The sequence below is a fragment of the Hyposmocoma kahamanoa genome, unplaced genomic scaffold, assembly GCF_003589595.1.
Source record: "Hyposmocoma kahamanoa isolate Upper Pololo Valley unplaced genomic scaffold, ASM358959v1 99879, whole genome shotgun sequence".
In the NCBI taxonomy this organism is placed as follows: domain Eukaryota; kingdom Metazoa; phylum Arthropoda; class Insecta; order Lepidoptera; family Cosmopterigidae; genus Hyposmocoma; species Hyposmocoma kahamanoa.
In genome coordinates, this window is record NW_020656077.1 from 63,447 (window position 1) to 86,726 (window position 23,280).

A 23,280-nucleotide genomic window follows, 5' to 3' on the forward strand; every position below is an offset into this window, starting at 1 on the left:
TGCAAACGTAATTGTGTTTTTATTATTTTGTTGGTATGACATGACGCTTCAGTCGCTTCACCTTTCGTAGCGTAGTGTTGTGTCGATCGAAGGTCATATCGATTTTATTTATTTTATTTAAGGGCTCTATTGTTGTTCACCATTCACCGTCCCTGTCTTCTTTTATTGTTATTAAGTACAGTCGAAAGGGTTTAACATTGTCGTGTTAAAACAAGCAATTCGTAGTGGTAAACAAGATTGTATTACGCATAAGCTCAAGGAATCGAAATTATATATTTATATATATTTCATTATAATCAAAAATTAAGATAACATGCCGCGAAACTTTCTGCTTGGAATTTATCTGTAGACCATATTTTTTTACTATTTATTAGTGTATAAATTTTATGCTGTTACTACTACGTGACCTTTAACATTCTTATATAACTTATCCTCCACTTCAAATGAAAAAATAAAAGCAATAAAATCAACTGAAGTATTTTCTGATGTTAAATAATACGCTGCTATAAATAAATTTAACATTATTAAGTTTTTGGATTTATATTTGTCTGACGTGTCTTGTCGTGACGCGTCAGAACAGAACGGTATCGGTTTCATACACTCAACACAAGCCGTCACGTCAGATTGCGACAGACTAATATAGATCTAACCGTATTAAATATATGAATCCGATAAGGATCCGGCGCGTCACGACACGTACGTCAAACTTCATGTACAGTGGTCAATGCGATCAGCGAATTCGAGAATCGATGTTAAAATATATAGACTGAAAAATGATACTTACGCTTTAATCAGTTAAAACCATTGACTTACAATTATATGGACGTTGGGTCCGCGCTAAAAAGTGTCCGAACTTATAGGGCGTTAAAATCGTATACAGAGCGTCATTCACGCTTTAGTCTTCGTTTGTTTGACTGACAGCCAAGCAAGCAAAATTAGACAGAACTGCGATGACATTACAATTTAAAAGCTTTTTCAAATTCCTTTACATGTCACTACGTTTAAATAGGTTGACTTGGGACATTTTTTTCGTGGTTTTTGTATTAGAACCGTCGTCCATTTATTTATAAGTCAATGGTTAAAACAGTTAATTTGTTACATCATTGCTATAAATGAAAAAAACTCAATAATTTTATAAATGAATACGGTCCGTCCAATGCGATATAATCGAATAGGCGTGACACCACTATTTATTAATTTTAACCGAGCATACAGGTAAAAGTACACACTGGATAAAAATTCACCAAAAAATACGCACCGAAAGTAAAACATAGTAGCTCAAACACACGATAACTTATAATAATTAATTAGATAACATTTTTAAAATTACCGCCAAACTAGTTTCCATCTATAAGGATTAATCGAATATACAGAATATTCGGCGTGTCACATCACAAACTTTTTTCGTCCGACGTAACTCATCATGACATTGTGAAATTAAAAAAGTTAAATAAAATAAAAAAAATAATTACTTTTCTAGTTACTTTATTAAGATATTATATTAGTGTGAATCAACTTGAAAATAAATTTATCAATAAATAGTATATTTCAATGATTGTATATGTATATGCGGTAACGTAAATATGTAAAATATTTATTGTTTTGACGTGTTTAAAAAAATGTAATTTGTAGGACGCTGCTTCAAAACTACGTCGTATTAATTTTGTCGCCTTGTTATTGTTAATATTTTTTTTATTAATAATTTTGGTTTGGATACAAGTCTTTTGAGCCATGTCTTTGTTTAATTATGTTTCTGTAAATACGGCCGCCACAAAGAGGATAGGCAATTTGAGGCGGCGTGCTTGGATTGACTCGGCATTCCTTAGAACGGGCCGATACGGGTATTTTAGTTTTAGATTCGTATAATTTCGCGTTTTAATCTTCGATTAAGGCACAATAGCACTATCCTATTCCATTTTAAACTAGATTTCACAAAATAATTGAAAGTCAAAATAAAAACGACACTTTTCCCTCCCAAAGGCCCACAGCGAATCGCCCTGTTAATATTATTTCATTTAAAGCTAATGGTGTGTTTACACAATGTCGACTCGAATCGAAACGTCGAAACATCGAGTCGACTGCCGCCGTCATGAATAACTCGCAAGGATACAACAAATGGTTAGAAACTCGTAATGAACTGATTGAGTAGGTAGGTAGGTATTCCCTGGCCCAAGCACGCGCATCGTGGTAGGATACCGCCGCTGACACGTAGTAGAATGAAAATTGTTTGGTCGAATGTCGTTTGCCGAAAGTGCCGAGTCGCTCTAACAGTGACTACTGATTACACATAGCGGACTCGGTCGACTTGGGACGACTAATGTTCACTTGCAGTAAATTTGAGTATGTTGTACACCAATGCATGCAATGCAAAAGTAGCTTTTAGTACATTGTGCTAAAATATGTCTTATCAATTTAAGCATTGGTTTAAGACGTATTTAAATTTAGTGCAAGTGGACATAAGTCATTCAGTGATTACACTGAGTTAGCTGCTGCCTTCGGCTATGTCTTTCTTGCTTGTTTGCAAAGAAAACAAAAATAAAAATGGAACGAGGAATAGGGGAGGTAGAGTCATCATCTTTAAGGACCGTATTCTAGAACTCTACTCAATGCTCAAGTCAGGATCTGAGTATGGGTCGTATTTCCAGTGCTTGAAATCATACTCAAATCTCATTGACTTACAAATAAAAATCTGCTCAAATCCTGACTTGAGCATTGTGTTAAGTTCTGGAATACGACCCTATGATTCTAATTCTCCTATTATCTTTCAAAAGTTCCTGGCAAACTTCGGAATCGATATCTATATAGGTACTAAGTCTTTGTTCTTGTAATTTAACTGTACACTTTAGCCGACATATCTAATCTCATAATAGGCATTCGAGAATGGAATTGAGCATATTACTTTTGTTTTGGAAATCAATAAAATTATTGGCAATACAGTATTAACAAATATGATGATGTACTTCTTATATCGTAAACTTACGCTCAATAAAAAATAAAATCTTTCAAAACTTATTTAAAATTCAAAGCTTACCAGAAAGTTTACAAATCATGTTGTTATTCATTTGTTTTCGTTGTCAACTTGTCGACATTGAAACGAACGTATTTTTTGAGTTTAGGTGTATCACACATCAAATTCGGCGTAACTGCGATCGTCCGCCTGTGCAGTTACAAGTGTAAGTGCCGTTTGGTGATAGGCGTGTTAGTAATAACTTTTTATTAACCGACTTCCAAAAAGGAAGAGGTTCTCAATTCGACACATTATTTTCATTCATTCGGTATGGGTATAGTTTAACAAGTTCTTAAGCTTTTTACGCTGCTGTGATGAGGGCAGGTTTGTTATAAACAAACCGTAATATTATAGATAAAACTTAACGATGAGGAAAAAAGAGGAAAAGAAAACGACATTTTCATTGTCTCGGTGTCCATTCACAATCACAAAGCTATAATATAAGAAAAGCAAGTTTTTTCAAATACATAGTCATAGTAGTATGTGACTTTAAAAAAAATAAAAACAAAAATAGATATAAATTACATAACAATGTCAAAAAACCAACAAAGTAGGTTGTACGGATTATCTGGTTGGTTTGTTTCAAGTATAAAGTAAGTACTATTTTATTTATTAAAAGAGCGTTTGTTAATTCTTTTTAAATTTATATTCTTATAAACGACACGACGAAGTTTCGAACATAATTAGGGGTCTGTTCCTACTACTTCGGTTGTGCAGCTCAGTTAACTGAACTAATGAGATTTTTTTCTCGTTTGTTCAGTTGAAAATAAAACAAGACTTCACCCCTGGTTTAGTAGATATTTTTTATTTCCTCTATTCCCACTAGTTCAGTTGTCCATCCTCTCTCTACAGTAGTTATGTTGTTCAGTCCAGTTAGTTGATTGTACTATAAACAATTTCCACCTTGTTCGCACAGTTGAAAATAAAACAAGCATTTTTTTGCTGGACCCGGTCTCAATTTTCAAATTTATCTTTTTGTTAAGTTTTACCCAATATAAAGGTCACTGGGTATAATAGACGATTGATGTAACAACTTTCAAACTAATATATTCTATGGCATAATGTTCATTTTGTATAAACACTTCAGACATAACATTCACTGTGTATAATATATTATAAATATCATTCCGGTGGTGCTTAGGTGCAGTGGTGAATAAACCGAAGTTGTTTGCATTTGCTTGTTGGTTCGACCTCCTCTTCTGGGTTTAGGTTAGGGTAGTATATGACAAAGCTACACGTGCCGAGAGAGCGCAGCAACCGTAGCGCGGCAGCGGCCGGCGAGTGCCACAACCGAATTTGTTTGCATTTGATGTTGGTTCGACCTCCTCCTGTGCAATTAAATACTCTGCTTAAAGTTTTAATTAATATATTTTATTACACAAAAAGCACTTAAAACTATACAAAAACAATTATATTTTGCCATTGTACATTTGTTGAAGTAAACAACTTTTTGTCAACATAATATAAGGTGCTTCAACTATGCCTTTTGTTGTTGTACCTTTTGTTGATTATACATATACATATAGAGTAAGTGATTATATCCTTATCAATTATATCTAATATTGATTATACACAGGGGAAATAGATTATTTGTTGTTACTTCTTCCATTATACACCCGTTTACTTTCTTATTGTCAACCACAATTTTTTGCACATGGAGAAAAGTTTGTTTTTTATTTGCAGTTTTTGTTTTGGACTACACTACATGTTTACAGATTGCACCGGAAAAACTGTTCTCTTTTCCAACATGTCAACATTTTGAAAGAAAATATAAGTTAATATCACAGTTCATTCGTCAATAATAAAAATAAACAAAAATGATTCGATAATTATATTCTTTTGTTAAGATTTTGTTTCGGCTGATACAAATTCAGGTCTTTTACCCTACTGTCAAACTTACGACAATGGCGGAATCGTTAGATGGAAAATTATTTTCCTAACTGTATTAGTAAAGGAAGTGTTGCACTTTTATCCTATAAAATACACCATATTTTATGTTCGAACGTACTACCACCCAATTCTTGTTTAAATTTTCTGATTTACTATATCCTGCTGAATACGCGAAGTAGTATAGAATAGCCCTCACAGAACACTATACTGATAGCCCCTGCAACAGTATTGACTGTGACTATTCATTCTCCATTCCATTACGCCTAGAATGCCACGGCAAGTTGACACAAACGAACGAGGCGGACAAAAGCTCACGAGCGCTCACGAGTATGCGAACGAATGGAGTCTGTATAACCAACATTGTATGTCAAAAAAGATCCGCGAACGCGTTGTTCTCGGTATGTGTCATCCTTCGGCATCGGCACCACTTCAATGAAATATTAACCACACAAATTTAAAGGCGCAAATACTCAATTTGCTCTCTCGCTCACTCTTACGTAGTAAAGTACAGACATTGTCGAATAGATAAAAAGATTATTACAGATTCGAAAATATTACTGAAATAAGTGTCATTATACCTACTTACGTGAGGCAAGAAAATTGAAAAAATTAGTTTTTTATTTACATTTATTTTCAAAATCTCGTGACTTGTAATAATTATAGCAGGGGTAATTTGTTAAAGAAATTAAGAGCCAATCTTTCTTTTATAATCAGGTGGCTAGCAACGCTATTATTGAAAAAGAGAAGCTGGAAAGAAAAGAGTCTACCAGACCCAGAGGTTGTTGATCGCCATTACGAGTAGCGCTATTAGATTATCAATTACGGAATAGTGTGCAACTGTGTAGTTACCTTCTGAGTCCATTTATCGAGAGGTTCGTTCTAATTTTATTTATAAAAAGAATGTAATTTTGTTTCAACTTTGGCGGGAGCGTTCTGGCACATTGTTTTACTAGCTTTGAAATTGAATGGCGATCTGTCATCTGGCGCCTTTTGGCCTCAACGTCAACGCCTGTACGGCCTGTACCGCCAGTACTTTACCTTCATGTTTCAACGACATAATAAGTATTAAATTAGCAGTGCGGCAGTGAAATTTCCTGGTGTGGTGTGCGATCGATGTGGACATTCGACAATGCGTCGGCATTAGGCGTGTCGGATATGGATAGGCGAGACTGCCCGAGTTACGAAGCCGTGTTTGACGCATGCGATCCGTTAGGGTCTGTCTTGGAGTGCTCAGGGCGCGGGCCGGCACGCGTGCTCCGGCGACGGTGCCGAAGCGAAGGCGTAGATCGCTCGCCGTACGAGGATGTGCCGATGCACCGATCCGCAGACGCTATATCTCGCCAGCATAGAGCACTTACTAACAAGAGCCATTTCACCCTAAATAACGCTATCGAAGCCCATTTCGATAGATTCCAACGCGAGTGTTTTCCTGCTGCAGAAAACGGCGACTACATAATGGCTCATGACCAGAAGCGACGTGGGTGAGTAGTCTTTATCTTGTTACCTTATTCAGGGACAGCGTGTAAAGTAGGTATGCTGGGTTAGTACTGACATAAGTAATCAGGATCAAATTTAATGTCTGTTACTTAATATGATAAAAAGTTAGCACTGCTCTATTTATTTATTTAATAATTAGTAATTGACATAACCTCTGTAATAGCCACATGTTTAGGTTGTGGTCAAATATTCACTGTAATATATTGTCAATTGTATCTCTTAAATTTAATATTTGTAATAATAACTAGAAATCAACATTCTAAGTGTTTTTTTTGTACTAAGGTAATGGTATTTTTTGTGCAGATCTCAGCCCAATAGAATAAAAATTAATAGAACAAGCCCCAATAGACCCTTATTAGTAACAACATTATCTAACACAAAAGTTGAAGAACATAGATTGCCAAAAGTTGAAGAATTGTTTGAGAAAGTTGATCATGACATGATAGAGGTGCCAAAGCAGCCTTTAAAATCAATACTCAATAACCCTTTACCCAAGACACCACAGCAAGGCATACTTAAAAAACCGAAGCACAGACCCCATCCAGATACAGGGGCTGTTCATAGAGAACCTAAATTGATGAGTCCAGAAAGTCGCAGGCGACAAAGAGCCTGTAGTGAATCTGATAATTTGTACAGTAACTTCCATTTTGCGGTAATAGGGGCTGATAAGTAAGTATTGCTTTTAGTGTTTATTGCAGTATAAATTATGTTGTGAATTTATTTGAGTGTTTTTAGTGTAAGCCTTTACATTTTACACATTTCATTATAATTAGTTGAATCATGCATAATAATACATCACAAGTATAAAGCAAAATGCCATTACACATATCTGCCGTCGAGTAACTAAAATGTGGTTAAGTGACAAATGGTGAAATATTTGTTTTAAATAGCAAAAGATAGGGCACAAAATACTATTTTAAAAATAGTTAAAATTAGTGATCACATTCGACTTATTCGAACTTACCCTAATGATGTTCAGGTGAAATATCATTAAACAATTTCAATATTCTAAGGTCATATTCTAGAACAATACTCAATGCTCAAGTCAGGACTTGAGTATGATTCAAAGCACTAGAAATCATACTCAAGTCCTTGCCATTAGGGTCGTATTTCCAGTGCTTGAAATCATACTCAAGTCTGCTCAAATCCTGACTTAAGCATTGAGGAGAGTTCTGGAATACGACCCTAAAACTGGGTTAAGGTTTTTTATGATATCTCAAAAAATTATTTTGTCGCTTAGCCGCGTTTTGGTTAATGGACAGCAGATCTGACACTGCTTTTTTGCATTTCGATACCTTCAATGAACACTAAGCCAACTTAATTTTTGGATCTGCTCTGTTTTTATTTTGTTTTTTGTTTCTTTTTTTTTACAAAATTAGTTTTTTTTTGTTCTTGTTTCTTTTTTTCACAAAATTCGGGGAGCACAATTAAGATTTGTTTATATTAAGCAGCCATACTTACTAAGGCAAATAAATATGGCTGTTTACAAAAATAACAGAAGATGACCAAAAAATAAAGATGGCGTGGTGTTCATTGGAGGTATCGATTTTACTGTTGGTTCATATCCAACAGTAAAAACAATACCCTATATAGATAAGATACCTTGCATATATGGGCCAATAAAATTTGGTATGATAATATTTTTCTTGGATTTTACAATATTTGTAAAAAGTGTTATCACAACAATTCATAATTTCACCAGCTTAGTAGTCTAAGATTGAACATCAATCAAAACTATAAATAATATTCATTAGCAATGAAATGATAAATTGATTTTATCTTATCTGCAATCAATAATACTTTTGTCCTCTCTTTTCATATACAGTACCATTTATATATAGTTAGCGAATAGTTTAGACCGTTTTTGATATTAATATCTTTTAATTGGGCAAAGTTTTTCACCATTAAGTTGGAAGTCATCATCAATTAATAGGTAAACAAAGAGCAAAAAAAATGGTGTTTAAAACATTGAAAAAATATTTTTACAGGGCTATGAACAAAAATATGAAGAGAGCTAAAGACAATTCTGGCATTGGTTATTCATATGGTACTGCCTTAGCCACTCTTGCTAATCAAAAGATAAATTCTGCCAACAATTATAAGCTTCAGAAATCAAAAGAGCACCCAGCTTTGTCCCAACCAATGACTGTGCAACCCAAAGAAGAGCTGCACAACTCAGAGCCACTAATGAAGAATGCAGTAATAAATAATGATTCTTTCGATGATGAAGTGATTTTGGGCGTGGTGAGTATCTGTCCAATTATATCTGTGTTTTTTTTTTCATATCTATAATGAAGGATTAAAATTGATCACACTTGGTCATAGGTAATCAATATTATTATCATAATTCCTTTTCAAATGTTGATTGAAATTGATAAGAAATGGCACTATGATTTTACTGGCAATGTTTACTGCATTTTTTTTACACAGGGCTTATTAAATTTACTCAGTAATACTTCAGTGTTTTCTTATGCAAATTTAAAGTATTTTTAAGTAGTTCCAAAGTTTTGATAGTTTGAGCACTAGCAGTATGACATGAAATATGACTGAATCTTTTTGTGGCATAATTGTAATAATTTTTATGGAAAGACATCTTAATGTTATAGTAGACTAGATAAGTAAGGAGACCTATTATTAGTTTTTGAATTCAATGATTAGTTATTGGCTAACAGCCCATCCAGTTGTGAACATTAGAATTGTATTCCAGTTGTGAGCACATTATCTTTATTCGTCTTTATTAAACAGTATTATTTTTCTTGACATTTTCTTAAACAATGTTTAGTGTTCACGCAGTTAGCTTCTTTGGCGGATGTGACGGTATATTTTTAAAGATATTTTAGATTTTAGAAGGAGTGACGACAGATGTTTTTATCGCGTGACGCGAACAATAGCTATTTAAGAATTGTGCAAGAGGTGACCATGGAAGTATATGTGTCACCACACTCCTCTATCTATAGTATTCAAATGTTTATACTTTATGCGTATAACATTTTCGCTTCCAAAAAGTGCGTATGAGTACTGCTTTTTAAACGATCTGTTGATGAGTAAGTTGTTTATTTTCTAAGTAAACAATAAAATTTTATAAAATTAAGAAAATTTAATTAGACTATATTTTGTGTTTTTATATTTTCCCATTATATGAATTAAATTTAATCAGTTGTGTTTACAGTAAAAAAATCATAAAAAAATTATGAGACTGCATCGTTGGTTACTTTTAGCATAACGTGGTTCTATTGTCTTATCCGATGCTCATTTAACTGTGGCACCAATTCACAAGACCGGGCTTAATGCCAATCGTACGAAATGTCAATACGATGCATTATAACTGTTACTGCGTTAGGATACTATAACCGGCAGTTCTTCATTACGTCTGTTAAAAGTCACTTCAAGAAGTTGCGTCAGTCTTTCATCACGGAGACAGGTGTATAGTGTCAAAAAAACTGACCTCAGTCAGCCTTGACATAATTTCTAAGTTTGTAATCACTTTTTGTGTGCACGTGTGTTCAGAAAGCAAGGAAATTAAAATATCTTTTAAACAATAACGAACGACGAACTCTTTGTCGCAATTGTTCCATGTAGTTGCCGATCGGCGTTAGTTTAGACGTGTTGATTTGGCATTCTACTTAATAATTTGAGGTTCATATAATCATTCATTTATAACTAAATTCGAGTGCATTTATTGCTATATAAGACACTTTTATACATAATGCATATTTCTATGCACTAACAAGTTATAAGCTAAACGTAATGTCAGAATGTACTTCTGAGTGGTTATTGAAAAAAATAATTTCATATATGTACATTAAAAAAAGATGTTAGTTGGTAATCGTTGTCTGTGATAGTAACAGTAGATTGTATACGCATTTTAAATGAAAAATACAATGTACTCCACATAACGGACAGACGTATCCTTATACCATTTATATAGGATTATATGCAGTTGATTCGCAACGGATATTGCTCGTTCATGTGGTATAAGTTAAGGAATCGGAATCGGAAGGAATAGGGTTAGATCAATATTAAACATAAAGTAATTTGCTATAATTTGAGTAACGTACGAAGCTGGTTGTAGATCTTGTATAATATGAGTAATCAATTCGTTGTCGTATATATATAAACTATAATTATGCATGTATAGTTATCTAATTACGCACAGCGAAATTTAAATTTTATGCAGAAAGTATCCATTAGTTTATTTTAGTTAAATTCCTTTCTACATATGCGAGTGTTTAATGGTTAAATAATTATGAACTTTAACACCGGGCATGTATGATATACTATATAATATTTTAATTCACGTGGTTAAACGTCAAATAAAAGAAATGTGGTGTTTACAGCCACGTCAAGATCCGACTTGCCCTCTAGTGAGTCCCGCTTTGCCAGTTAATTCGGTAACATCCGCGCCAGTTCCTACTAAAAAATTAAAGCCTCCAAAGAAAAAATCGAAAACCAAACCCAAAACGATGAAAGTAAAAACAAAAGTTGAAGCCAATACAATGGAAGTAGACGGTGGTGATGAGTAAGTATTACTTTATTTTGTATGGTATTTCTGGAAACTTTTTAACTGTAATAAGGAATTTAAACATGCGCTATCGATTTGTCCTGAAATATGAAATGAACGTTATTGGTTTTTAAATTGTCGCAATACCGGTCAGCGCGCTGTGCCAAAATCTGTAGGATTTATCTAGAAGCAACGAGTTTTTTATTCAAATACGTTTGTACGAGGCATTGTTTTAACTGCCTCCGTGGCCGAACGGTTACCATGCCGGACTGCCACACAGAGGTCCCAGGTTCGATTCCCGGGCCGGGAGAAACGTTTGTATGGCTTACATTTATTTCTCTCGTGAGTTTGGGTGTAATTTGTGGTTGTCTATGTGTGTGTCCATGGCACCCGCGACACAGGGTTTCCCTAGTGCGGGGCTATGTGGAGTGTGCGCGTTATTTATTTATTGTTACCTTCAAGCCTGGTGACTTTTCTCTATTTGAGATAAGCTGGCATTTGTAAGGTGATTTGATAGTTACATCAGGGTTTCCCGTTTTCCATTTTTCGTACAGCCCTCATGCGAGTGAAACCTAGGTTTCAAGGTTTTAATTTTAATGTTATTTTGTTAACGTAGTTATGAATCCTTTTTTCATATCCCTAAAGTCATAATCGCTGTATTTAATCTCGCGTTTTCAGTTTGTTAAAAATATTTGCCATAAAATTGCATGTACTTAGGTGTACACTCATAACTATGATTTTAATTAGCGAATTGCATGTAGTTAAAGAGACGTCGGCGGGCAAATGCTTCCCGCCTTTCGTGTAAGGAGCACTGCGAGATAGTTTGGCGTTTTATATTTCGATGCCTCACACGTAATTGTTGTAAGTAAAAATACCAGTTTTTGCTTTTACCCATTGACCTACCTTTTACCTTAAATATATCATTTTTTATGTATATTATACATTCCATGATTGAAAGTAAACGTAACACTTAGTGATTTCTATACTTTTAAATATAGAACATTATAATACTCATAAAAAATACAATATTGACTTAAAAGTAATCAAAAACAACAACTTACGTGTGAGGTACCCATCGACTTATTGTACCGAAATTCTCACTTCAACATAGAGTTGCAAGATAATGGTATAAAAATCGGTAATACGTATCTTCGAATTGTATTACATGTGTGTGATTTTAAGGGCGAAAGGCTTTTGTCGGTGTGTATTGTATAACTGTGATTTTCTTGTCGTATAATTTTATGGATGAAACTTTCAGTAACGCGGTGTGTCAGTCCTTTTGTATAATTCCATTCATTACCGTGTTATGCTGACCAACGCGTCTCACCAATAAAAATATTAAAAGACAGGCTGCTGTTTTATACCGGAGACGCAAATTTAAATTTTCTAGTGATCTCAGCAGGTCGCCTTCTCTCGACGCAGTGGACACGTGGACAATGGAAACAGATGCGTTGATGGTAGAAATTGCGAAGTTAGAAAGTAATCCAAAGCACCCAATTACACCCGCAGTACAAGTTCCAGTGCATAAGTTGTTGCGCAAGGATGAACCACAAGAAGTACCTAAAGTACTAAAGGCAAATGTAGCCCCTATTCAGCCAGTTACTGTGTCTATTCCCTCTTCTGATACGGCAAGGAAAAATTTAACAAAAGGTAAGTTTACTTGGTCTATTTTTCGTAACTTTGCGTTTTTCGGGCATAGTATGCCTAATAAGTCGCTATGGCTCTTAATAATTAATATTGTTCACGCTTTGCAGACAAACAGGACCCGTTTTTAACAGCTTTGCACACAACAGATCCGTTCAAATTTGTGCCATCCCGCAAAGGTTGCTTTTTAATATGTATTTTTTCTCTAATACCTATTCATGTTATGGGTCATTTCGTGCTATCAGCGCGAATTACAGTTCTTGCAATTTTTTTTTGTTGTACCTATGTTATTTTTGTTATATTTATGTTTAAATAAAAATATAGTGAGTAGAATCATTACACGTAAATTTCCACTTTGTGCTGCTGGATTTAGAGTTTGGGGTTACATATGGAATGACCCTATATCGGAATTAATGACGCGATCATAATAGCCATTGTCATTTTAAGAAAAGTAAAGTATAGGTGGTGATTGTTTAAGGTAGTATTATAATATAGCATTTAATCTCACTTTTTAGTGTAGACTCATTAATTCGTGCATAAAAAGAGTAGCGTTATAGTATGACAAAGATAATAATGATTAATGAACATTTTCTAAGCGCTCAAAATGTTCCCCTCTATTGGCTCTGAGCGAGTCGCCGTAGAACCTCGCAATGGACTGAAGACGGTTACCATTTTGTAGGTCACTGTGATATTTCTATTATTTTTAAATCATTTGTGATTTCTCACAAGACAAATTGAAAGAACAGATAATGCTGTAATAAATAAGGCCAACGGTAATTGTAATTTGACCGCTGCGTCGTTACTGCTAGGAACCAATACATACAACATTGTAGTTAATAGCGTTATTTTTTTCAGACTCGCCCATGAAAGTACCAGATTCAGTATTGTCTTGTGTTCGACAGTCTTTGTTCCCGCGCGTACCTCCGTACCTTAAGTTTATTGGTCTTGATGATGTCCCAATACTAAAGGTACCCATGCCTATACAGAAACATCTCAAATGGAAGTTGACCACTATCACACCAATTGTTGTTAAAAAAACTTTAGTTAATTCTGGATTTAGGCTGGTCAAGAGCGATTGTGATACTGCGGAATGTCCGCAAGAAGGTACGGTATTTTTTATTTTGAATATGGAACTAATAACTTTAAATCTAAAGTTACTTACGTTCTTTTGCTACGTTAACATAGGTTTTCCTTTTTAAAGTGAACGGCATTCGGCATGAGTACATACCTAAAGTATTTATTTTTAAAACAATTTTAATGTTTAGAAATGAAGTAATTATCTAAGTTAAGTAAGTAGTAAACAAATGAGAGCAATATATTGTAAGCAATGTGGATTATACAACTTCGCGTGTCTCAGGAAGCCTTGCCAGTAATGCTATTAAATAACCCAGCACAATAAGTTGGCAGGTTACTATCTTTCAATAAATAAAACCTCGGTTTTTTGTTCGCATTGCAGAGACTATAGACTGGATTGGTATATGGGGCAAGCACATGAAATCTTTAATGTTTAGAGCGATCAAAGATGGTCAAAAAATGAATCATTTTCCTGGGACATTTCAAATCGGTAGAAAGGATAGATTGTGGCGGAACTTGCAAAAACTAGCGGCTAAACACGGAATGAAGGAATTTGGCATAATGCCTAAAACCTACGTATTGCCGCATGATTTGAAACTGTTGAAGCAAGACTGGGATAAGCATGCGGAAAATAACGAGAAATGGATTATAAAACCAGTAAGTATTTTCCAGATACAGGCTTCAGTTGTTATCCAGAAATATGTTCTCAATTATCGAATGAATGACGACCTTCACTGCGTAAACCTAAAGCAGTTCAGCAGCACTGGGCGCTAAATAAGTAGGTGCCGGGCAACTCACAGTAGTACTATTTTCTAAATAGATTTTGGTCTGTGTAGTGTTCCAGTGTTAATTTCTTACTCTTACTGGTGGTTGTCTGGCAAAGTAGTATTATTTAAAACATGCAACTTTATTCTTGCAGCCGGCGTCTGCTCGAGGCACGGGTATTAAAGTTGTTTCTCGTTGGACACAAATCCCCAAGAAAAGGGCGGTAGTCGTCCAAAGATACGTATCAAAACCGTACCTGATTAACGGCAGCAAGTTTGATTTGCGCCTATATGTGCTGATCACATCTGTGCATCCACTCAGAATCTATTTATATAAGGATGGTCTCGCAAGATTTGCTTCAGGTAATGCAACAAAATACAACGCGTATTTATCTATTGCAAAAAAGGACTATGTAATAAATTGGAATATTACAGTTGATTATATTTTTCTTTTTCAGTGAAATACAATAACGAAATTTCCTCGTTAAATGATAGATATATGCACTTAACTAACTACTCTATCAATCGGTTGTCTAAAAATTACACGCCAAACGAAGACTACTCGGCTTGTGAGGGACACAAATGGTATGCAAACTGGGTCATAATACTAGGTTAATGATGTATTCATTTTTCACCGCTTTACTGACGTTTCTAATTTTAGCGTACCATGCCGGAAAGCACACCTGGTTGTATTGTAATAGTACATTATTGCAGAGGCTGGGAAGCAAGGATTTGCTGGATGGGTTTGAATTACAATTAATACGCGTCAAGCAAACCCCGTTCCCGCCTAGACATGTATAGTGCTTTTCTCAAACAACGTGAGGAAATGATGACGTATAAAAGAAAATGTAAAATAAATATTGAAGTGACATCTTAGGATCTTGCTAAAAGAAAATGTTATCGTTTTTCCAGGCACTTTAATAGTATTCCGCTGAACTTCTGATGATGTGGTAGTGTGTATCCGTTACTGTATTTCCGTTATCGCTCTTCTCACTATAACTAGTTGAAAAATCAAAAAAGAATATCAAAGCACTTTGGTTTATTTTACCGCCTTAGTTTTAAGGTGAGCGGTACAGGTAGGTATTTTTAATTCTTGCAGTTACAAAAATTTGGCAGTATAAGTTTTTGTTTTGCCTCTTTATATAGTACATTATTAATGGATAGATTTAAAAGTTTAGAGCAGCGGACAGGGATATCATCATACTTACTTTGCTGGCCTTGACTGGGAAGAAGTCGCACAGTCCTTAAGTTACAAACTTTCCTTGTTCGTTTTTTGAAAGTATTGCAAACATTTCCGGATATGTTTGAGAAAAGTAATGTTTTTATTCCCTTCATTGTCTGTGCTTATAAATTTCACCAACTCTTGAACGTATTTTTGAGTTAATAGTCAAAAGACCTAGGCGCAGCTACATAGACTATATAAAGGAAAAGGCCGGTGTCGTGTCGTACAAGGAGGTCAATTGGAAGATGCTCCACCGACAAGAGTATACTCTTAAGTTTGATGGTGATATATTTTGCCTCACAGGACTCTGCAAACGCTGTTTCAATATCTGAAGACAGACCGAGGTGTGGACACACGTTCGCTCTGGGAGTCTATGAAGGATCTAGTGATAAAGACCATCATATCTGGGGAGGCCAGTATTAGTTCACTCACAAAGGCGAATGTCACTTCCCGATACAACTGCTACGAGTTGTTCGGTATTGACGTCCTCTTGGATGAAGATTTAAAACCTTGGCTTCTTGAGGTAAATTAACGATAAAAAAATGATTTCCCATGCATTGTTATTTGTATTTTCGATGTTATGCTCCTTAATCAAATTGCTTATGGGAATGTTAATGTCATGTATCAACGTAACCTAATCAATTTTTAACAGGTTAACATATCGCCGAGTCTTCATAGCGCATCGCCTTTGGATATCCATGTGAAAGGTCCGATGGTGACAACAGTGCTCAATATTGCTCAGTTCCAAATACCTACAAAAACCAATCTGGATATGTTGGTCAGGGAGAAACCACACAAACTGGTTTGTTTTTTCATATATTTGGAATATCTATGGCGCAACATGAACAACTTGTAAATGTAAATATGTAATGACTTTACAGAATGGACTACCATACGACTCTCGGCTATACACCATATACTTGTCAAAAGAAGAGCGTGATAAGCACATTATTTACACCAATATGGACGACAGGGATTTGGTAAGATATTTTGTATTATAAACCCCAAGTAGGCTTTAACGATGTTTTACATTATTTATGTATACTTTTTTCTTAAAACAATAAAATAAATATAATAAATGATATAAAATAATTATGAAAATATTCTAGAACTGCTTAATGGTAGTGATGCAACAGACCTGTTTTATATTATACTAAGTGTATTCATGAGTAAATAAATACCAGGAATGATCGCCTATTGAATGGATTTGTCCAAAGACGCACCATATAAACTGGGTTTGAAAACATCACGTGTTACCTATACTTCCAACTTATTAAATACAATTGTATATGTCATTTTCCAGTACCTCCGTGATATTCTGTCGACATTAACACCAGATGATGTCCGTCATCTGATACAAGCTGAAGACGAGTTAACCCAGGCCGGCGACATGGAGCGTGTGTTCCCCACTCATGATACCCATAAATACCTCAATTTCTTGTCTGGACCACGATACTACAACCGACTGTTCGACGCTTGGGAGACACGATATACAGCCAATAGAGAATCCGGTCAGTTTTAAGATTTTGCATTAGTGTTGTTAAATTTTGAGCCTTTTTATTACAATTGGTATGGACGTCATTTGCTTCAACATTTCTGTTTACGTCATTTCCATTTGTAGTAGTTTCGGTCTTAATTTGATTTGACTCGAAAGAGCGTTCATGCAACAGCACACGTCAATGATTTCAAAATTCTGTGTTTTCAGGTATCGATCTTCTCCGCAACCTGTGTGACATCGGATACCACCTGGAAGTGCCTCCGGTCCCTCTTAAGGTAATTGTCACTTCCACTCTAAATGACTTGTACAGGCGGGTCCGACAGTGGCTTCACCTGTTTCTAGCTTTTATCTCGCTCTGTTTCACTATGTTACGGTTTTGGTGACGTATTTATTTATTTGTGCATTTTTATACAGTTGGAATTTTTACAAGGACAACAAAATTTAAAAAATACGTTTTTGTTTTGCTAATAATTAATATTGTTATTGTGTTCATAATCCAAACTGAATTGGACCGGCGTGTCTGAATGACTGACTTTGATATAAGACTGGTGGTCTCGCAGCGAGATCTACAGACCCTCATGTCATTACAAACGTTTTTGTAACAAAGCTAATGAGCATTTCGAAAATGCTATACAGGGTGTCTCACGGCTATGCGACACTGAGGTAAAGTACTTCAAATATTGTAGACAGGCTACTTGGTACTTGGTACAACGGGCTGGTATCCGCAACTCGACGACAAAGCGCCTATTTTGCGTGTGGTGGGTGCAGGGTCCTACTCGTGCCACCCAAGCTCCTCCAGGAATCTCAGCAGCCTCCTTGGTTTGCTGAAGACTTCGGGGAGCGACCTTGGCACTCCAAGGTATTTTGCCCTGTAGTTGGCCACGCCGGAGCACTGAAGTAGGATGTGCGCAGCCGTTTCCTCCCCCTCCATGCACGCTCTGCATAGAGGGCTGTCTGTGATACCTAAATTGAAAAGGTGTTTATTGTATGGACCATGACGTGCGAAGCTCTTGCCTTTTAAGTTTAATTAGTATTTGAGATAGACTGGCGTTGAGCGTTGGGAGTGCTTCCCTCGCCTGTAGACAGGCTATTTTGCTTCAAGGAGACTTTATTTTTAAAATTATTAATACTGCATTCATAGATTTTTAAAAAGTTGCGAGTCTCATCTGGAAATCGAAACGACTAAATGTGAAAAAAAAAAACATAATAGTACAAGTTTTGTTAGTAGTAGTCAGTTCTAAGGATCCATTCCTTATAAGTAACATAGTATTTTAAATTAAAGGAACACCATTTTAGAATCGATGTTCGTACTTCAAGATGGGTATCCGGCTCCGAACAGTTGAAGAACAGCCGAGTCTCTTAATAATGGTTTACAATGCTGGATTGGTATACATGGAACGATTAGGTGGCCGGCGAGAACTTAGGACCTGCCACCATTAATTTTTTTTCCGGTGATACGTGAAAGATTTAATAAACGAGAAATAATTTCACAATGTGGACGAATCACAGAAGGAATTGAGGCGTGTTATTCACTACAATAAGATACGAAAATCTACGAGCAACAAACTTATCATAAGATGGAGAATTTATACTAGGAGATGGATCACATTTTGAACATATTTTCATAAATTCATTGCAACTACCATAAACCTACTTTCATAAATTCATAGCAAATACCATAGGCAGTTTCAAGTTTGTTTCTTTTTTAAATAGAACGTATAATAGAACGGTGTCGCTTGAATTGAAGATACTAGGTTACTTAAAAGGATTATAATCCTTATAATAAATTGACCCTTTCGATGGACATCATTTTGGTTGGATTCCCAGATGAGGTAACATTTTAAAAGCCTTTGAATGCAGTATTGTTCAAGTACTTTTAAATAATAAAATAATGTCTACATGAAACTGAACATACTATCTACAATATTTAAAGTACTTTCCCTTCTTGTACCATAGCCGTGGGCCAGCCTGTATAGTTGTTATTCACTCTTCAAGATACGATAACTTTCTACACTAACATTCATACACCTTGTAAAAATTCTAACAACCCATTTGTGATTGTCATTTACATATGTCTTGGTGAATTGGGCTATTTGTATATTTTATACTTTTATATTTTATTTATGAGTTAAGTATAATTGCGTATTAAGAATTTAACGAACAGGAAACTTAAAGTGTACTGTCACTGCCAATATGATATAAGTTAGGACTTAGTCGGTGTTATGAATTACAGGCCAGGACTGGAGTTAGTGTGGTGAGAGCCTTTTAAAATTAATCTGGCATGTTTTTTTCTATTTCGTCATTCCTATATTTCAATATCATCGATCTCGAGTTAATTCGGTTTCAATGATAAGTCTAAATTGAACGAAGTCATATTATCATGTTACTACTAGTTTTGCGTCAGAATGAAGTTCATAGATACATACATATTTACTCTAATAAATTCGTGCAGTACGTCAGTCCATCACCACATTTGATGTGACAGCTTTTATATGGCATTTATTTTACTCAAGATAGTTCAAGTATCAAATTCGCTCTTTACTTTTTTATAGGCATTGATTATGTAAGGTTTACAGCTACTATTTTGATTATTATTATTTTTATCTATAAGCTCGTTTTGGTTCATAATTTTAAAATGTTCGATTATGGCTGATTATCAGGGCAAAGTGACAAGTGCGCTCAGGCGCGCTTACTTGGGTTGTAAGACCGTCGCTCACAGTAAGTGCGTAGCAAAAGATAACAGGGCACAGATTGCCAAAAAGTGTGATCCCGTCGACAGCCGAGGGGCGCGACGTAGTGCTTGTCTGACTGTATTACGGTTGTTGAAGTTTACCGATGCTATAGACATAAATAGAAATTTCAAATTAGCCACCAGTAACTTGTTTCATAAGCTAGACTGTGTGTGGTGTTTAGTGCTAGTATATTGCTAAGAATTGACACCTATCGTACAATGGTGGTGTAGGATTTACTATTTAGGCCAGGGAAATTGTCTTAATATGTCCTAGTATTATTTGGAATCGCAAACCTTTTTCTTCTTACATGTGTTGAAAAGTTTTGTAAAATCCCCCGATCTACTAGCGAATACCAAATCTTCATGTGTGTGGCACTAGTTTTTTTTTCTATGCATCATATAAGGACAACCGATTGCAGCTGTCTTTTCATAGAAATGAAATACGTAATTACATAATACCTGAATTATAAGCATGGCGAAATGTCTTCAGATAGAGAATAATAAATTCAAAAAGGTAATGTTCTTCACAAACTACTTATAATTGGTGGTTTTGAGAAAATTAAGTAGTATGTAGAGTAACAGTTTTTGCAGAAATGGACGCGTCTTTAGCGCCTTATTTATCAGTTCACGTACAGACTTCGGATTCGGGCAACTTTAATTTTGTACATAATTCTGGAGCAACTTTAATTTTGTGCATAATTCCCTGGCCTAGTTGTAAGTTTTCTGAGTATTATTTTACGCGGGCTGTTAGCAATTTTTTATTAGGATAATTAAGGAAATTGTAAATCGCGTTTTAAATCGCATGGACAAAATGAAGGTGTAGGAATATAGAGTCTGATTGTATTCTCCATAGATTTTAAATGTTAATTAGGAATACCTTTTTTAATTGGGCAATGAAATTACAATTTTTATTGTAACTAGTATTTTTGTATTTATAAATACTTATTAGAGTTTTAGAAAGTTTGTATTAGTGTATTCGAATTTATATAAAGTTTTATATTTATGTACAGTTCCATACGACTTGGTCTACCCAGGTAATTTTTTGATTTAAAAAGTATACAACCTTAATGTTCATAATTAGGCCACGTACTGCTTCGTATATTAATCATAGATAAATCATCGTAGTTTATGTAAATGAATAGTAACTTAATTAGAATAAAAATGGAAATATTTTTAACTGTCGATAAATTGAGACAAATTATTTAATTTTCAGTAGGTAGATTAAATACAGGAATTTGATTAAGTAGTGTGTATAGTATTTGCTGACACAAGGCTAATAATTTATATGTAATAATTTTTGTATTTATTTAATTTTATACACATATTTGATGATATTACCCATGCGAAGTTAAGATTATATTAGTTATATTTATTTTGTATTATCTTATGTTTATAACGCCTGCAGCTACTCACGTTTTTTCTTTTCACTAATCATTCCACTAACTTGTAATTTGCCTATTTCACTTTACATCTTGTGTGTGACACATTAACAAATTATCATGTGTTTGTGCTATGATTGTCTAAAGTTTGTCATATATGTAATTTTATAAGATATGAGCGACGTGTGTTCACGCATGCCTTTGTCACTTATTCATTGCTGCCATTAGGTCATTGCCATGCGCCTTGTGACGGGCGGAGACATAAAGTGCACCTGCTCACGAAATGTGCTGATTTCAATGCTGTTCACTCATATTAATGTTAAATAAATCCATCGGTAGAGGACTTGAATCATAGCTTTACTTGTTTTAATTTTAGTTGGTACCTTAATTATAGTCAATAAAACAGCTTTTCATATTGCGGGAAAATAATTCCGTAGTTTTCAATATTGCGAGACTCAGATTTATTTTGATCTAATTATCTGTTCTGCGTTGTTGTATACTTTGGCTACAGCTACTAAAATAACTTTAAATTAAATATACTTTTATGAGTAACTCTCAGTCAATTTATTTGATGTAAGTCGTGTATCATTAGAAAGCTAAAATATATTTTATTATTCTGAATATTTTCATAGATTTATTTTTAATGTAGTTGTATAATATCATCAGCACAAATTTCGACACAACATGTCGCTTTACAAACACATGTTAACTGTCTCGTAATTTTGAGGTGGTGTATTAAGAAGTGGTCAAGTACTTTTGTGCTACTTATAACTTCTAAGATACGCCTTTGATACAGAGTTTTATCGAAATAAATCTATACTATAAATAAAAAATAAACGCAGTTTTAAAGTATAATAGGGATTCGTAATTGGTAAAAATATTTTGCATGAGGCAGTTGTCCCTGTTTGTAAGGTGATGTTGTTGACGAGTGAGTAACGGTGCCCTTTCCCCTCGCCCTCTTCCTGCTCCCGCCCCCTGATGTTGTAGCGGGCGGCGCCTCAGCTGAGCGCGTTGGATCGTTGCAGAATGATGTGGACGCGCCGTCACCGGTTGCTTCGGAGCGGCCTTCAATTCCTTCCCTCGCATCGGTGGAGCCCACGATCTCCTCGAGCTCCCTTTCCTGCACGGCCCGCGTCTGCGGCGACGTTTTCCCGCAGCCGTCTGTCCCGCCGCCCGTTGAACCGCGTGCATAGCGCTACGCCACAGAGCCTCCGTGCGACCGCCGAGGAGTCTTCAAACAATGTGCACATGGACACTACCATAGAATCTCGAAAGAAGTGCACGACTTCAGCGGACAATACCTGCACGGAGACGCTCATGGATCTGAACAGAAACGTGCAGTGTGCGGAGACGAGCGAAACAGTCGCTCAGAAAGCCAGCTAGAGAAGAATACCAAGAGATGCCAGCGAGGAAATGTTCAAACAATATTGATATTCTTCTCGTGTACGCGATAGTTTTGATAACTTTTAAGAGTTTAATACAAAATGTGCGAAAGAATTGGTGTGCGTAAGTTAAGCATTTCATTATGTAAATTTTTACTCAAATTAATTTTATAAAAAAGGGATACATTATAACGTTACCTAGGTTTAGCTATTACATGTGTAAGAGAGCGTTTAACAATTAAAGTGTACGTAACTTCAACTTTATTGAGATTAGAGGCAAATGTAGTAAATTTGTAGTACACTATCTTACGGTAAAGTTTTTATCAGTGTTAATGTCAAGAATTCAAGAAGTCAAGTTCATTTATGCTTCATATACATTTCAATGGCACTGTCGGACCACTTATTTTCGTACATTGACTGTGACCAAACTGGAAATAGTGTTCCTCATGTACATGTGGTCATTTTCAGGCTCCAGGAAGTTCGCTTTATTTGTTGAACGCTTATCTTGACCAATTCGTGCGAAATATGCAGAGATGCAGAAGTGATTCCATTCCAGATCCCGTTGTTAAAAAGGAACCCAGTGCACGCAAATTATCAAAATTTCTCAACTTTTGCAAGAGGAGCTTATTTTTAAAAATGTTTAGTTAATGTACGTACGTACTGCGTTTAATGCGGAATTGTAACTTACTTT

General features: G+C 35.2%; 1 protein-coding gene across 10 annotated transcripts; it reads left to right on the forward strand.

Annotated features, from left to right (window-relative positions):
- Positions 1-5,592: 5,592 nt before the first annotated feature.
- Positions 5,593-23,280, forward strand: LOC113239527 (tubulin polyglutamylase TTLL4-like). 10 transcript variants are annotated; one of them, XM_026476577.1, is made up of 19 exons: positions 5,593-5,769; positions 5,972-6,378; positions 6,698-7,063; positions 8,383-8,638; positions 10,732-10,913; positions 12,286-12,545; positions 12,650-12,718; positions 13,395-13,643; positions 13,996-14,270; positions 14,533-14,740; positions 14,836-14,962; positions 15,903-16,122; positions 16,252-16,401; positions 16,481-16,579; positions 16,903-17,110; positions 17,305-17,372; positions 19,331-19,351; positions 20,839-20,862; positions 22,195-22,955. In XM_026476577.1, exons 2-19 carry the CDS (start codon positions 6,011-6,013, stop codon positions 22,588-22,590), a joined length of 3,546 nt encoding a protein of 1,181 aa, XP_026332362.1. In that variant the 5' UTR covers positions 5,593-5,769; positions 5,972-6,010; the 3' UTR covers positions 22,591-22,955. The 10 variants fall into 10 exon arrangements, with proteins under 10 accessions (XP_026332362.1, XP_026332363.1, XP_026332372.1 ...); XM_026476578.1 differs by having other exon boundaries at positions 5,975-6,378; XM_026476587.1 differs by having other exon boundaries at positions 6,336-6,378.